Source organism: Dermacentor silvarum, chromosome 2 (genome assembly GCF_013339745.2).
Source record: "Dermacentor silvarum isolate Dsil-2018 chromosome 2, BIME_Dsil_1.4, whole genome shotgun sequence".
NCBI lineage: Eukaryota > Metazoa > Arthropoda > Arachnida > Ixodida > Ixodidae > Dermacentor > Dermacentor silvarum.
The window spans coordinates 91,577,129-91,594,057 of NC_051155.1; the positions used below are offsets into that span (position 1 = coordinate 91,577,129).

The 16,929-nt window shown below is 46.0% G+C and overlaps 2 protein-coding genes across 2 annotated transcripts in view; one reads left to right on the forward strand and one right to left on the reverse strand.

Moving 5' to 3' along the window:
* LOC119440221 (uncharacterized) overlaps positions 1-5,977 on the forward strand; it is a 48,113-nt gene extending 42,136 nt beyond the window's left edge. The window contains exon 9 of the mRNA XM_037705148.2: positions 5,580-5,977. Coding sequence (XP_037561076.2) covers positions 5,580-5,768 — 189 coding nt within the window. The 3' untranslated portion in view covers positions 5,769-5,977. The remainder of the gene's footprint in view (positions 1-5,579) is intronic.
* A 3,745-nt stretch (positions 5,978-9,722) lies between these two features.
* LOC119441025 (neprilysin-3) overlaps positions 9,723-16,929 on the reverse strand; it is a 41,313-nt gene continuing 34,106 nt past the window's right edge. Inside the window, exons 9-11 of the mRNA XM_049661462.1 lie at positions 12,508-12,615; positions 10,336-10,394; positions 9,723-9,855 (exon numbers count right to left, since the gene is read on the reverse strand). Of these exons, the coding sequence (XP_049517419.1) occupies positions 9,753-9,855; positions 10,336-10,394; positions 12,508-12,615 (270 nt within the window). The 3' untranslated portion in view covers positions 9,723-9,752. The remainder of the gene's footprint in view (positions 9,856-10,335; positions 10,395-12,507; positions 12,616-16,929) is intronic.

The following is a 16,929-nucleotide window of genomic DNA, read 5'->3' on the forward strand; positions in this document are numbered from 1 at the left end:
ACGCGGCTCGAGGTTTCGCAGACCGAGACGACGTCACCAACACCAACACGGACGCATTCGCAATCCGCCGGTCGGGCAGAGATAGGCTGGTTTCCTTTAGGGAAATCATTGATCATTACAGACTAGCCAGGGCTAGATATCCGGCAGCACATTGTTCATTAAACAAGTGGCAATCAGTGGCTTGGCGGCTAATACAAACAAACACTTTTCCCAACCCCATTGCCTTCAGTCACTATCACCCAGATGTATACACAGACATATGTAAGCATTGTAACAACCGAGCAGATCTTCAACACATAATCTGGGCATGCCCAAAGAAACAATATAACAATAACTGTTCAAAACCACAACAACCCAGTTTAATAATAAGAAATAAGGAGCAATGGGAGGCCGTGTTGCTCAGCTCGGACCCAGATGTTCAAGCGAGAGTAGTCCAAATGGCTGAAGACGCCGCCGCGGCTCAGGGGCTGCCGGCCGCCGTCTAAAGGGGGGACGGGGGAGGCTTCTAGCCATTACCCCCTCCTCTAACCACATTTTGGACAAAATAAAGTTATTTCTCTCTCTCTCTCTCTGGCCTGCCTTTGCTACGGAGTTTCCGCAGCCAACTTTGCCTTTGCTTGAGATTTCACAGCCTGCCGTCTAGCTTATCTTACTGGATGATTGGATTCAGCCTGGCAGCTTGCACTGAAGCGCATGCACAGACAGCCCAGCCGGCGCGCCACCATGGCGAGACTGAGGGTGTGTTCCAATACTCGCCTTAGACGGCTAAATAGACAGCTAAGTGGACGGCGGCCATCTTAAGTCTCGTTCCAATTCTCACGAAGATGTGAAAGTAGACAGCATCGCGAAGACAGCATCGAAGTCAAGAACGATGCAGGCTACTTTACTGTCTAAAGAAGATAGCGACTGAGCAGGACGCTTAGAAACTCGACGGGAAGGTTGTCTGCACACACCAAAACGTAGACACGCTTTTCTATACCCTTAATGTAAGTCACATAATGTTTTTCATAGGTTCGCAGGCAAAAATACTTAAAATACAGAACTATTATGTGCTTTTCTCAACTTTGTTTTTGTCGCCGCGAGGTGGAGTCACGTCGCAGAATAGTCTTCCAGACGGCTCGAAACGCGCTCCATTACTTGTCCTCGAAGCTGTCTTGGGTGTCTTAGTAGATGTCAAAGTAGACTGTCTACGATGATGGAAAGAATTGGAACACAGCCTGAGGGACCAAGCGCCGGCGAAGCAGCCGTTAAAGCCTCGCCTAGTCACGTGGTAAAGCAGCTGCGAGGCTCCAAGCGTGCGCAGCTGCGACGCCTCTCCATAGCGGATCACGTGACGTGACGTCACACCTGCCACACTTGAGCTCCGGCGGCTCAAGGTCATTTCAACCTTGCGACGCATGGCGTAGTAGAGCTTTCGCTCTAAAATCATCCTGACCATATTTGTATCACGCACGCTTAATAGCTCTGGCTCGCCTGCCTTATCAGAGGAAACCAGAAGCAATCTGTAGTAGAATTGTTTTAGAACTTTATTGTTCAAATTATATCTTACGAACTAAAATAAACAAATAAGTTTTTATCCAACGCAATCAAATACTGAGGCTGTCCAAGTGCTTTGGACATATCCTGTGAGGTAAAGCTGTAGGTTCAAATTATTAGAAGCCTTTAAAAGAGCAATGCTTGCTATTGTCTTCATTTGAAAACAGTCTGTCACGGAGCTATGTTGCTTTGTGTGCAGGTTATTTTGATAAATAAAAGATACGATGTTAAATGTCATCGGAAAAGACGAAGTTGCCTGTAATCCGCACAAAAACAAACTATATTCAGAACACAAGACATCACAATACAGCGAAGGAATAAAGCTAATGTTCATTAGTGCACCAAGTTGGGCTAGTTGGTTGAAGTTCATATTGGAAAGATTTTAACTGCGTTAAAAACAGGGACAAAGGAGGACGAAAAAGACGTGTTGGCGCACGTGTTGTCTTTTTCGTCCTCCTTTTCCCCTGTTTTAGCGCTGTTAAAATCTTGCTAATGTTCATGCAAATGTTCAAAAAACACAAAGGGACTCCTTCACCTGCGAAGTGGTCGAAGCTTTCAGTCAAGGTGATGAGAGCGGGACGTGCAGATGTGCGCGTGTTGCGGAGTTGGCAGAAAAGGAAGAAAGATTAAGGAGATGTATACAAACATGTTAGAATGAAAAACATGTGTAGCATACCTGATTAAAACAAGCATGCTAGAAGAATATTTGTCACCGCCCTGTTTCAAAGGGGATCCCAATAAATCATCATCAGCAGCCCATCATCAGGTCAACACTGCGTGGAAACTGGCGTGGAAGCTGGCAGTGGCCGGATTCCCTGTCGACGTTCACCGGCCCGAACTTGGCTGAAGTATTAGAGACGCCGTCCAAGCCTAGGCTATATACCCTTACGGCGTTCGCCAGAGACAGGCTTTGGGAGGGACTTGATGAGGTGCCTGCGTGCAGGTGGCAGCCTGTTACGACTGCAGCTTAGGAGCTCGAGTGGCGGCTACTCCTGCGCACAGGACGCCATCTTCCATCTTCCGCCGCGTTTTCCTCGCTCGCTGCGTTGTCCCCGTATCCCTCTGTTATAGTTTTTTTGTTACGCTCAACCGAGGAGATTGCTGATTGGCTCAGTTTCACATGTATTCTGATTGACGCAGCTGCGCGTCATTTTGATCCTCGACGGATTTTAGTTGGAGCGCTCCCGCCGCCGTTTAATACCTGCCAACATTCCCCAATTTGTCCTAAAGTTTACGAGTTCGGACTCGTTTTACGATATTACAAATGTGGCCTCATATTTTATGAAAACTAACGTCTGTTAGCGTATTTGCTCGTCGGTCTCCGAAACTGCCCTTGGAATTCTTCTGATGGAGAAATAACGCAAGAGAAGCACTTGCTTCGAGTAAATTTATAGATATAAGTTCCTGAAAGAGGCGAAATTGGCCACAGCATAGTCGCTCATGAATGTACTGTGATCAAAAACCAATATTGTACATGCAAATTATTTTACTAGTGCTACTTGCCAAAATTTACAGAGGGAAGATTGTGGCTGCCTGTGGGTAAGGTCTAAAGGTAAATCATCGTTACTGAAGCACATCGGTACTCCTGAAAAGGCGCGTGTTCAAGGCAAGCTTAAACTAAATCTTACATTCCCCTCACAGGACAAGAAACATCATCAGCCTATATTTATGTACACTAAAGGACGAAGGCCTCTCCATATCTCAGATTACCCCTGTCTTGCACTAGCTGATTCCGATTTGCGCCTGCAAATTTCCTAGCTTCTAGTTTCTGCCGTCCTCGACTGCGCTTCTCCTCTCTTGGTATCCATTCGGTAACTCTAATGGTCCACCGGTTATCTATCCTGCGCATTACATAGCCTGCCCAGCTCCATTTTTCCTCTTAATGTCAACTGGAATATCGGATATCTCCGTTTGCTGTCTCACAATACATATGTGCACACAATTATGTAGACACTTTGCTGGTGCCATTGTCAGATGGGAAAAGCACTTGGCACCCGTGGGCGATGCGCCCCAGACCTTACAGGTACTGAACAACACAACATTATTCGGTACGTTGATCCCGGCACCTCCCATTACACGGGTTGATTGGATACGGAAGTTTGGTTCAGGCCAACTGTCCTTCCCGCACAAGGAGGACGCTTCGAAGCAGCACGAAGTTAGTTTCCGCGCTCAACACGAAAACAGCCATGTCGGTCATCAGAACAACGAGCCCGACATAACCTGGGATTGCCTTAGCACAAACGAGGTCTAGGCAATTAACCATGGAGACCACAAAAGCCATCCCTGCGGCGACATGACCACTGTCGCATGCGCCGTAACCTATTCTGTCTCTGGGTTTCCCAAAAACAAACGAAAACACATTCATCGACTGGCAGACACGGCGATATCGAGCGTCCTTAAATGCACGAATTACAGCTTGATGCAGAGCTGTCCTCCTTACTCACTTATAATCACAGCAAGGCGGGCGCACACTTCGAGAAACTTCTCACCTTAGTGGTGCCAGTTCCGGGTTAGATGGAACCGGACCGCCTTCCGTAATTTTGCGAGCAATTCCCCCGAAAACTACCCTAATCACAGTGCGCTAACCAAACCTCATACGAACACTCAACAAGAAGAAATCCACAAACGAACCACGACTACGTTATCCGACCGTACAAATCTCATAGTGATACGTTTTACTACACAACCCCCCGGATGTGATTGAAATGATGTATCTACTACGAAGCCCTATTCTTTGACTGAAAAATGTCGGTGAAGCTGAACATGCTGCGCGCGGGAAGTTTTACGAATTTTCGATTTCATTTTGATGTGCCGATTTCATGTGCTGGTACGACTGTCAATTGACGGCCGACAGTATTACGACAGCATCCATACAGGTTCTTTTTGAATTGTACAGTAGCTTGTTTGACGCTTCGTGCGTTTAAGGTTATATTATATATTTATTCTAAACCTGTATACAACCATGCATATTTCTTCAAACAAACAGCTGGAGAAGACGCTAAGAACTACACAACGAGCGATGGAATGAAATATGATAGATGGATTTTTAGGAGACGGGAAGGCTATGGCATGCCTTAGAAAACAAATTGGTGTAGCCAGCATCCTGGCTAAGATTAGGAGAGGGAAATTGAGTTAGGCAGGTCATGTGTAGACCCGTCGGTTTGTATTAACAAACAAAAATAAGAAAAATAACTACAGCCCACATCAGTTACTTCTTCGGCTTTGTACACACATTACATCGACAACAGCAGGTTCGGACAGTCGAGACCGTCATCTCTCGAACAATAACTTCATTACGATCCAAAGAGAACATCGACTGCTGGGCACACAGAACTCTGCAGAATCTGTCAACTTGCAGTATTGCGTGCTAGCAGAGTGGTTAGCGCATCCGGCTCGTAGTCTGTACATTACCCAGGGGTGCACGAGTTTGACTACTATGTAGGGAGGAGGGGGCTAACTTTTCTTCGTCTTCACTTCACCGTATGGCGAAAGTGAGGATGAGTATGATGTGGTGATCCCGACGATTTGAAGACGATAGTGTCAGTGCAACGGAAAGGAATGACGGACTGAAATGTTCACATTATGCACGCACACACATGCACCAGGGTTCATCGTTAGGTCAGTCACAGAGGGTCCGATAAGTTGGTGGACCTCGTAGGAATACACGGACATAAAGGGAGGCTTGCGAACACGCACAGAAACTACGCATGTATCAGTAGGTCTCCATTTGTGTACACGTCTTCGGGTCTTCTTTACGGCTGGAAATGTCCGAGTCGACTTTCTGGCCAAGCGGCGAAGCCGCCTAAATGTGCTTGCCTGAGGAACACCAACGTTAAAGTTGCTGTTAACAATATTGCCGAGGTCTGCGGCCTATGGGGCCGTGAGTCATAGTGTTCTGTGTACTTTTTTTCCCTTGCGGTATTTCACTACGTAGACAAGAAGGCGCGCGTTAGGGGTCCCATTTACAGAACAGCGTATTATACATGTGCTGTTCTCACGCAATTTCTAACGCCCGCGGTCGCTCACTTCCCTTTTCGTTGCAGGCTTATATGATGGCGAAACAAATAAAGCGGAGCGGCGCCGACCCGTTCACATTTATCCTGGAGAGGTATGACCTGGAGCCTCAAGAAGAGATCTACTATGAGCATCCAGAGGGAGACAGGAACGTCCTTTGCGAGGCCAAGACGTTTGGCTTCACGAACAAGACGAAAGCGAAGCTCATGACATTGTGATATAGTGACCAACAAGTATCCGGCGCATACCCCAGCACTTGATTTCAACCATTGACCCTTGTATCGGCGAGCATCTGCTCGAGCATTTGTAGCATTATTACGCCCGTGTTTGTGCTTCAGCCTGTGTAATTGTTCTCTTCATATTGTCCCAGCAGCTCCACCAAAATGTCACTGGTATAAACTATTTACTAGATGTATTTACAGGAGATAGACAGGCAGCAGCTGAGAAGACAGAGAGGCTGTTGCCACTTCGTCCTCTTCTACGTCGTCGACATTGTCTGCTTTCCTCACCATAACAATATGTTGGCTGTGAATGTCGAAGTAAATACCTGTAAAATCACACTGTGTGTCTTGGCTGCTTGTTTTTGAGCAAAAAATTCATGAGTCATTCCAATCTGTGAAGATGGATTACCAGTGAAGCTGTTTAGCACACGGCACAGAGGTGACAAAGAATTTTGAACAAATGTACGAACATATTTATTGTCCTGATCGGTTATCATCGTGACGATAGATACGTACACACATTCTGGTATAACCTCCGTTATTAAATGCGCCCCTCACGTAAGACACTGAATGGCTCATACCTCCTTCAACAATGGCTCATATCCCGTAAATAAAATAAAAAGTTTCAAATAAAAATTTTAATGCGGCTTCCCCATTACGACAGCAGATGAGAAGGAAAATTCTACCTTTGAATGATGAACGGCAACAGAGCCAGCTCTGGAAGAAGACGATGAACGCGCGCGCAGTGTTACAAGTGCGTCGCGCGGTTGCGCGCGCCAACGAGCCAGCTGTGGAAGAAGACGACGACGCTGGAGTCGTTGCTGACGATGATAGTTTTTATTGACGGACAAGATAAAGGCACGGGACCCTAGCCAAAGCCTGCTTCACTCTAAAACATTTTGCAGCTATATACCGAAGCTCCATTGTTGCTCAAAGTTTGCATAAGGATGGCATTTTCACCCTGATTGTTCAATGTAACACTTCGCATTGTTACTTGCCTAATTTGTCAAGAAATAACTGCGAATTCGTGTTTGTGTGCACCACTCAGAGATACCCTAGCGAATCTTGAAGGCTCCTTTCTGGCGTATTACAGATGTCCGAAAATGTATTAAGCAGTGCTTGTTAATATGGTTACATAATATCGAGCTTGTCTATAAAATAATAATAATAAAACTGAACAAAATGTCCTCGTATGACGTACTGTTCAGCAATACTAATATTTATACCTCGAGAACCATACTTCTTATGCACACACACATGGTTCATGAGCCAATCACATGAAGAATGCTTCGATATAAGCAGACTTCCACTGGGGTTGAGTCTGCCTGTATGTTTCTTGAAAAAACCTGCAAATATTTGCAGAAAGATTTGTATGTATTACTAATGGGTCCAACACGCGCCTGACATGTCACTTCTGTCGCCTGCAATAAGGCGGAGGATGGCCTTCGAGATTTGGTACCAATAACTGCTCGTGGGTGCACTAGCGAGGCACAGATGAAGACAAATTCGCAGTTTCTGCTTGGCAAACTAGGCAAGTAACAACGTGATGTGCTTCGGTGAAAAATCCAGACTACAAAAGGTGACCTTTCTGTAAAAGTTTTGTCCGATTGTCCGAACAAAGCTGCGGTAAGTGCGAAAGCTTAATGACTGATCAAAGCTTCACCGCAATGCAGATGTGAATTGTTTTGAGATCATTTAGCATGCGAACTTAAATATAACACCAGCCAACGGAAGCCGCAGGATTTACTAGGATAAGGTGGAGGGTGCAGGACCTCGGGTGCGGTCCGTGGATTGTGGCTGCCAAAACGTGTTGAGGTGTGTTCGCGTACAAGACCGGCTGTCCCAGATTCTCACCTTTCTCAACAATACACCATTTACGCTTTACTACAACGCACGACGGTAACGCGGCGAAGCTGTATAAGCCGCTTGCCGCCGTGCCTCCTTCGTTAAGCTCTTGTAGTTGTTGGCTATCCAACATTTCACCGGGTATACAGCAATTTCGCGTGCCACCTGTCTTCTTTTGCTGCGGCATGATTAAGGCAGTAAATTACTCGTAAAATACTTGCCGACGGTTCCGCAGTATGCACAACAGCAGCTCAAAACCAACAACCACGTAAAATATACGAAACATTTGAAAGAAACGAAAAATTTTGCAGAACCTATGATGCCTTCACATTCGCCTTGCCGGCAGCTGCCCGGTGCACCCTTTCGCCAAACGACACCATCAGGGGAAAGCGCGGTGCTTCCGAAAGCGCAGTGTTTCTGAAAAAGTCCATTTAACCGATGCTGAGCGGAATCGCACCCGCGTCAGGTGGATTCCTCAAGGACAGCACCCCGTCGCATTAGCAGGATGCGACACAAATGCACTGTGTATGCGCCGCTTTTCAATGAACGCCCTTTACGCGAACGCTTTAGCGAGTTGTGCCACGAATCCAATGGTTATCTGCCACTCTTCAATGTACCAAAAGTGGCAGTGAGTATGTGTCACTGATTGTGCGGCAAGGGTGGGGTGGGAACAATTATCACCGCTTTTAGACGTTTATAAACTGCGCGAAAAAACGAGGACACAAGGAGGAAACACACACGACACCACGAGCGCAGTACCTGTCGACATCGAGCACCTGTTCTACTCAATCTCGCATGACGGTTTGTTCGCCACCATCAGGCAACAAATTCAAGAGACTGGAGAAGTAGCCTTTCAGAGCACGGCAAGGGTGAGCACGGAGCTTTTCCTTGAACTGTTAAGCTTTTATTTGAGTTCCACGGCCATCGAGTTTGATGGAAAATACTATGTGCAGAAGGCTGGTATTTGTATTGGTCCTGCAGTTGCACCCGTTATTTGCGATATCTATCTGTCGGTGTGCGATCAACGAGTTCAGCAACTAATTTCCGGGGAACATGTCGTGCGTATTTTCCGTTATGTCGAAAAAAAGTGCACTCATGGTGTCGTGTGTTTCTTTCTTGTGTCCTCGTTTTTTTCGTGCAGTTTATAAAAGTCTAAAAGCTATGAACCAACTAGCCCGCCAGAACGTCCTACTAAATTGTCTCCAATCATAGGCACCGCCGCGCCGAGCTTCTCGTCTCGGATGCCACGCGTGGACTTCTCGGCAGTGCCACTAGATGGCGCAGCTTGTCCTGAAACACGCGCGAGGGACGAGTCGGGTTGCCACATGACGCATTTCTCAGCGTTCGCCCGCATCGGCGCTCCATGCATTTCGCAGGAAAATCCCTCCGCAGTACATGCCTCATAAATCATTTGGACGGTGGCTATACGTTGTTTCTCTATACTGATTCAATGGGAAACGGACTACCGTCGACAGTCATAGTGAGATGCGTTCTGCCACAATCTTCAAGCAAATCTTGCATTGCCTCACAAGTGGGTGGAGGTGGTGTCATGCTAAAACCCGGCTGCTCCCACAGTTAGAGCCGGTGCGGAGAACGCTGATCACGTGACACGTGCGCCTGATCAAGGTCGTTCAGTCTGTGGCGGGGGGGGGAGAAAGGGAACGAAAGGGGATTGAAGCACTCCGCCGGGCTTCCCTCGCCTCAAATAAGTTTTGGCGGCCGGATGGGAAGGCTCCGCGGGGTGCATTCCGCCGAGGAGCAGGCTGCGTTTGAGCAACGGCGCCGCGATCTCGCTCGGGAAAAGGCTAGTCGTCGACGAGCCGGTTATAGTGTGATGCTTCCGAAGCCCCAGCGACACGTCAGCGAAGAGCCGCGGAGCCCGAGTTGCGGGAGCGCGATGCTGTTTAAGCCAAACGAAGTGGAACGCCTGCGACAGCGTCGTCTTGCCACAAGCTTCGCTTCCCTCATTTTCTCGACAGGGGAAGGGCTGGTGATTTTTTATTAAGAATAAAAGAGCCATCGTGAATGGACGCTCTTCTAAAGTTGTAAGCGACCTCGCACTGTATTTATTTGTTACGAGCATTCTTTTTTTGTCCACTCGTCAAAAAGTAGCAAGGTGTCTTCCCAAGGCAGTGGTTAGTCCCAGAAGCTACACTTGTTGCTTGGGTTCATCTTGCTATCGTTGGCACATTTGAAGGCAGCTGAGAACTCGAACGAGTTCATCAGAGGAACGTTCACCCTGCACGTATAAAAATGAAAGCAATATCGCCAGTTTTCGATATAAAATATAGAACATTCGCTATTTTGCGCCATTTATTTCACTGCATTAAACCATTATCCTAATTTTAAAGTCATAACAGGGCAGATAGCAAGGAAAGAAGACTACAGTTTTCTACACAGAGTGTTAAATTATACGGTTCACTCAAATCTAGCCGTTACTGTAACTGCCGATATCGTCCGCAATGCCACATCTTACTTTTCGTGTACATCCTCTTTGACTTAGCGCCTAAGTTATTTTTAAATTTGTAGGCATACTGACAAAGCAGTCGCTCCTTCTAAGACAGAGCGATCTGTGGCAATCGCAGCAGAAAGTAATATATAGGGGCTAGATAAGGGTCCCAGCAATTAATAAACAAGTTATTGCAGGTTTCCAAATACCATACGCTGTATTTTTCGTACGATTTGCTCTGCTCATGTGACTCATATGCACGTCACTCACCTCTCTTCTGCGTTCATCATCGACGCGGTAGAACCCTGAGCGGACATTTCACAGTGGCTCTGCAAGTGTGAGAGAAACAGTATCAAGTTGTAATAACGGAATACCCAGATTAAGGAAGTTATTGTTCTGGGAATGGACGTTCTTGTACGACTAATACCATGGTGGATCTGCATGCACTGAGTCAGCATGCTGGTACTTTTCCTGAGCAGTAGTGCTGATCTGTTTGCCAAGTGTGCCGGTAAACTTAGCGACACACTGTGACTCAATGGTTAAGAGATACCGCTTCTACCAAGTGGCTCAGTGAGTGCAGTAAGTAGTCAACTCTACGAAAACATTACATATCTAGACTTCAAGAGCGTCGTAAAACATGAAAAACACTATTACTGGCCTTTGTATATAAAAAATAGGACATTGATATAGTCATTCGACGCAGCGCTGAAATTATTTAAAATCGCGAGACGCTGCCACTTTTTCCGATTATGGTGCTGTGACATAGAGCAGCCTAGGTGTGTAAGCATTCGGCGCATACGTTGTGGGCTAAGGTGTACCGTACGTGATGCGCTTGGATTGACTGTGTTAGAGCGCGCCATACGCCTAGTATGGGACACAGCCTGCAATGTTTACATGTGTCAATTAAAAGAAACACAAATAATAACGGCCACTCGCTGACCAACTGCAATTCCGAGGCCAAAACGAGAAATTGTTTCGTTTGTAAGTGCTGCTTGGGATTGGCTGCCAGCCTTCTTTAATAACGTGTCCTGCATTACGATTGGCTGGCAGAGTTAAGTAGATTGGCGTCCAGTGCTGTGTTATTGCTTCACCACGTACGTGGATGTTTTTTTTTCAGTTTGCTGATTCCCACAATGCTTTAGCGCATATTTTAAGCAAGCCTTCCAGAGACCTTACCCGAAAAAATATTTTTCTGGCCACAAACCAATTTTTTTATATATTAAGATCTATTATGACCATATGAATGATGCTCGCCATGTGTATACTGACGGATTTATTTCGTTGCTTGAGGAAACACATTGAAATCGCGGAGTTTGATGTATTCAGTGCTGAAAGTGTGCCCAGTTATTGTGGTGACGTTCGTAATTGTTTTTTCGCCATACCTTGCAGCGATAGGAAACTTCAAGAAACACTATTTTCTTTGTCTTTTTTTGTAGCACACTTTTGGCACAGGTACGCCTTAAGTGATGACTGGCTCATGATTACTGCTAAGTGAGGATTCCTTGAGCTCTGGGCCACTTTCGATTCGCCAACTACATTATGTGCCAAAATGGTGATTATGTTGATGGTCAATTCGTCAATGCTAAACGATGAGTTAATGAGCTCTCGGAGAATTGCATGTAAAAAGAAACAGTCTTACGATCTGGACTGCTCTCGGTTTAAATGCGATTTCCAGGGAGCCATTTCGAATTAAATCAGTACATTTTTTTGTCTGCTGATAGCGTTAGAAACTACACAGAGGTGTATATGCTCTGAGCCGTAGTGTATAACATATGTCCTTTGTCTGTCTCCTCGATCTCAAACAAAACGTGCGCAAAATGCAACAGCAAGATTTCTTTGACAGTGGAGCCTTCTTGCTTTCATTCTAAACATGGTTCAGACATGATTGAATAAAATAACGTATTACATATTACAACTTCTGCCGGTGTTCGAAAGTCTATATTAAGCGCTCTCGCAGAGTGTATTCTTTTCTGAGGATCCCGAGAGCGCGGAATCAAACTAGAGAACACACTGTTATGTGTGAGACCAAATCTGAGGGTGAAGTCGCGCTTGCGAATGACAGGCCGTGCGCGTGAGCCACTACGATTAGGCATCAAGCAGTGACTAGAGCAGACCGATGTTCGCACCTGCAAGCCTTGACGCCGAAGCGCATCGCTAAAAAGGAAAACTCTCATCGCTCGCACCATTAGCACAATGACGCCTGATTTTGCAAACAATAAGCTTGCGTCTTCGTAGAAGAGTAGCACAAAACACGGCAAACTCTCCAGGAATATCTGTCACGGGCTCTGAGCGAAATGAGAACATCGGCGAAATTCTATTGCGATATCAACTTGAGGGTGCTATGAAGGTCCAAATCATTTGTGTACGCAATCCTGCAGCAGCGAATCAAACTTGTCACAGTAGCAGGCAGTCTGAGGACTCTGACAAGTGATCTCAGTTTACCAAAGCGTAATAGATGAAAAACAGCTGGTCTGCTGTTACGTCCGGGAGGCCGTCGAGGATGTAGTCCATCTGCAGATACTGCTTGCTGAAAAGTCGGTCCTCGAAGGCCTGCACATGAGAACGAGCAGCGGTGACGATTGCGGGAGAAGTTTGCGTACTACTTCGAGCCAGTTAACGTATATACGTGCGTTATATTTTGCCTTGTTAATGCCGACTTTATCAAGTCCTGCATTTGCAACTTCTCACTCAAGACCCGCCGCGGAAGCACAATAGCTACGGCGCTGCTCTGTTGACGAGGTCGCAGCTTTCTTCCCGGCCGCGGCGATCGCATTCCGATGGGGGCGGAGTGCAAAAAATGGTCGTGTACCACGTATTGGGTGCACCTTAATGAATCCCAGGAGATAAGAATTAGTCCCGAATCACCCAATACAGCGTGCCTCACAATCAGATAATGACCTTGGCACGCGAAACCCCATATTTCGGTTTTTACCTTCTAACGCAATAAGTTTACTTTTGCCTCTGAGTTCTTTTGTTTTTCATACAGCCATCACTCTGTAACATCACCAATCTTTACGCTTCGTCAAAAGGTAAACTGGGCGATGGTTATAATTGCCGCCATGACCGTTTATTCTGTTTTTTGAGAGCCAGAAAAATTTTTAAGTGAGCATGGTATACACAACAAAGGCAGCTGACATTCAATGTAACTGTAATATCTATCTATCATATACCCCCGTAACCTGTGCTACGAATTCCTCTATCCTACCTCGAGCTCGAGTTCCTTCTCCTCAATAAAATTCTATCGCCATTCAGCTTGCTAATTTACATGACACTCTGTCTTCTATTCTGCACGCCTTTTCACTAGAGAAGTATGGTTAGGCACTGGCATTGCCAACGATAGCGTGTGCAACTGTTTCAGCAAGTTATGGCCAAAGGAAATTTGCAAGTGAAAAAACGCAACCTGGAAAACGTCACAGGACCTTAAAAACTCGCGCGATGTCTTAATGGTTAAACGATGCCACAATAGTGCGAAAGTAACACATTTGCATTTTGTTGTGGCGCTCTATTCGCGGCATCAGGCAAACAGGATGTTCCTACGAGGCCATTAAGTAATATTTAAAGATAGCCGTTTTCAAATGAAAGGAAGGCTGCTGCGTAGACATGCCGTCAGTGGTGGCAACCACGGTGATACGGTGTAATTAGTCGCTAAATAACAAAACTACGTTAATAAAATGATAAGCTTTTAGTGGCAGCGGTCTCATCGTAATGTGAAAATTGAACGCAGCTCACAGTACAAACCATGTCAACTTTTGGATCTGGAAAAATGCTATTGCCCGCGGAACAGTGTCGCGACGAATTTCGGCTATCAGAGCGCGCGAAACCAAAACTGGGAATCTGCAGTGACCACTAGGCCGCTCCTCTCGAAGCGATGTTCTGCTTACGTGATCCAGCAGTGGGCAGACAGCGTGCTGTGGCTCCATTCGCCTTGCATTCGCGCAACATGTGCATTTACTTGCCACAAATTATTGCCATGCATGATGGATGCTTCCTTCAGAAAGCGACATAGACGAGCGCGTGGTCACGTGGCTTACAGCCGGTTTTACGATATTGCAAGCATGCTGTGTGTAACCTGCGGCTGAAGAGGTCATTCTAATGAAGTACCGCGGGTAAGCCGCAGAAACGTGTTTTACTAAATACTGCAGCTAACCAAGCAGGCGGTCTGGAATCAAAATACGGCGCTCGGCTATTACTGCATCCTGTCTACTCAAATCCTGACCATACTTGGCTTCTGCGTTATTTATGCCAGCTCACTTTACGTCCGCGAGGAACAGTATGCACAGAAAAGTACAAGGTATTGTACATTTTACATGCACCTGGCTATGATGTTCATACATTTCTAGAGTGTGACCAACACAGTGCATACCGTGGTGCTCACCTAAAGTCTCAGTATTAGCGTACTCCAGAGAGTTGTACGTAGTCACAAAAGAAGCCCGGACCCCGATTTATCGACAACGAAGGCGTTGAAGTTGAAAACAAAAAACAAAAACAAAAAAGAGCTCGTGAAGCGGCAAGCACAGAAGTAAATCAGACTTTGAAGATTTGAACAAAATTTCAGAAAACATGCGTTACACACCGGGTTTGCTATTATTACTCATAAATAAGTGATCGTGACGTGTTCTTATTTATGGTTAGAGTACTCTAATGCACCGGAAAAAAATAATATTAAACAGTAGGAAGAATTTAAGAAACTGCCGGAAAAGGTGCGTTCTTTTTTTCAATACCAGCGCGATGAGCCTGCGAGGTCATGCATCACAGCCCCACTGCGTAGCAGATCTGCTGCATGGTATACCCTTTTTCGAGCTGTTGACGTATTATTCATACCACCGCACACAATGTCGTCGTTCGAAGCCCTGCATATAATATGTTCAGTTTATAGCCCCTTGTTCACAGATATTCGCACCACGCCGCTCTCGCAGCGAGAGAAGGGTAGTGCAGACACCCGATACAGCTTCTGCTAATAATTATTTATTTACAAACCCCGAGCAGCCACATTTTCGCACTGCTCATTCTACTGACGGAGGTAGGAAGGAGGCTAGCATGAAAGTGGCCTACGGTGGGAACGAACTATTCAACTCTAAGCATCGTAACAATGAATCAATTATTCTCAGGTAGTTTCCAACTTTCGCTTTTGTTAGAATTCTTCCATCTTGCCGGTTTCCTCAGAATTCGATCGCTTATTCAAAGCCTTCGCGTACGCGCAGGAAGTGCCTCCAATTTGAAAAAATATATATATATTGAACGGTCGGAAGCCAAAGTGCCATCGGGTGCCTAGTTGCCGTTGTGGTGGCGAAACCTTATAGGTGACATCGATGGTTAAGCAGCTTCTCGCATATCAGTAGTCGTGCACACTTTGTAGGGGTTGTTGGCATTATCCGTATAAATTGGTAATCGGCTGAGCTACGTGTTCGCAAGATGAAGTGTTCACCCTCCTTGTTCGCGCTGTTGCGAGACAAGTGAACACGACTGAAGCACCTAACTGTCAGCGTGACAAGGAAGCAATCGCAGACACACTGATGGGTAAGAGTGAATATCGCAAAGAAATATATTGGCAAGGCCTGGGCACCTCACACATCCGCGATGTCAGCACAGTCGTCTTTATATCCGAAAGTGCGCCTTCTGCCAATAACTATAGACGATAACTGTACTTTACGATACTTACGTTGTTGCTCACAAAACTTTGGCCAAAGCTTCAGGAGACATGTAATTGTTGCATATTTATCTTTCCCAGCTCATTACGCTTTTTCCACATGGCGGGAGCATATTCATACGGTGCGCATACTAAGCAGGCTTAGAAATTACTTGCCCAAGACTGAACACAATTTCAGCCGTTGTAATAAATCAAGGTAATGCTATTTTCAAACGAACGGCTCCGCGGGAGTCTGTGAGGATGAATTTAGGGTCGGGAGGGGAGGCTTCTAGGGCGATCGCCACTCCATCCGCGTGCGCTGAGCTGGGGTGCTTAGAACGAAAGGCCGTCCACTTGTGTTTCCCTCGTGTAATATTGCAGCCGTGTACCATCCCCCCCCCCTTCCTTGATTTGTTGGGGCCTGCAATATCGAACGTAGAGACGTTTTTCTTAGAGCCATAGTGCGGTGGCAGGGCATCCGCCCGCGCCTGGCTCGGCCATTATCGCGCCGCCAGGCGTGTCTCCGTGTTCATCTCATTGGACAGGGGTTTAACGTAGAGAGCTGGAAGAACGCCAACATTATACTTATCCATAAGAAGGGAGACGTTAAAGAACTGAAGAATTACAGACCCATTGCTTGCTTTCAGTATTGTATAAAATATTCACCAAGATAATTTCTAATAGAATCAGGACAACACTTGACTTCAGTCAACCAAGAGAACAGGCTGGCTTCAGGAAAGGATATTCTACGATGGACCATATCCATGCCATCAATCAGGTAATCGAGAAATCTGCGGAGTACAATCAACCTCTCTATATGGCTTTCATAGATTATGAAAAGGCATTCGATTCAGTAGAGATACCAGCAGTCATAGAGGCATTGCATAATCAAGGAGTAGAGGAGGCATACGTGAATATCTTATCAAATATCTACAAGGATTCCACAGCTACCTTGGTTCTCCACAAGAAAAGTAGAAAGATACCTATCACGAAAGGGGTCAGGCAAGGAGACACAATCTCTCCAATGCTATTCACTGCATGCTTAGAAGAAGTATTCAAGCTCTTAGACTGGGAAGGATTAGGAGTGAGGATCGACGGCGAATATCTCAGCAACCTTCGGTTTGCAGATGACATTGTCCTATTGAGCAACAATGGAGAGGAATTACAACAAATGATTGAGGACCTTCATCGAGAAAGTGCAAGAATTGGGTTGAAGATGAATATGCAGAAGACAAAGA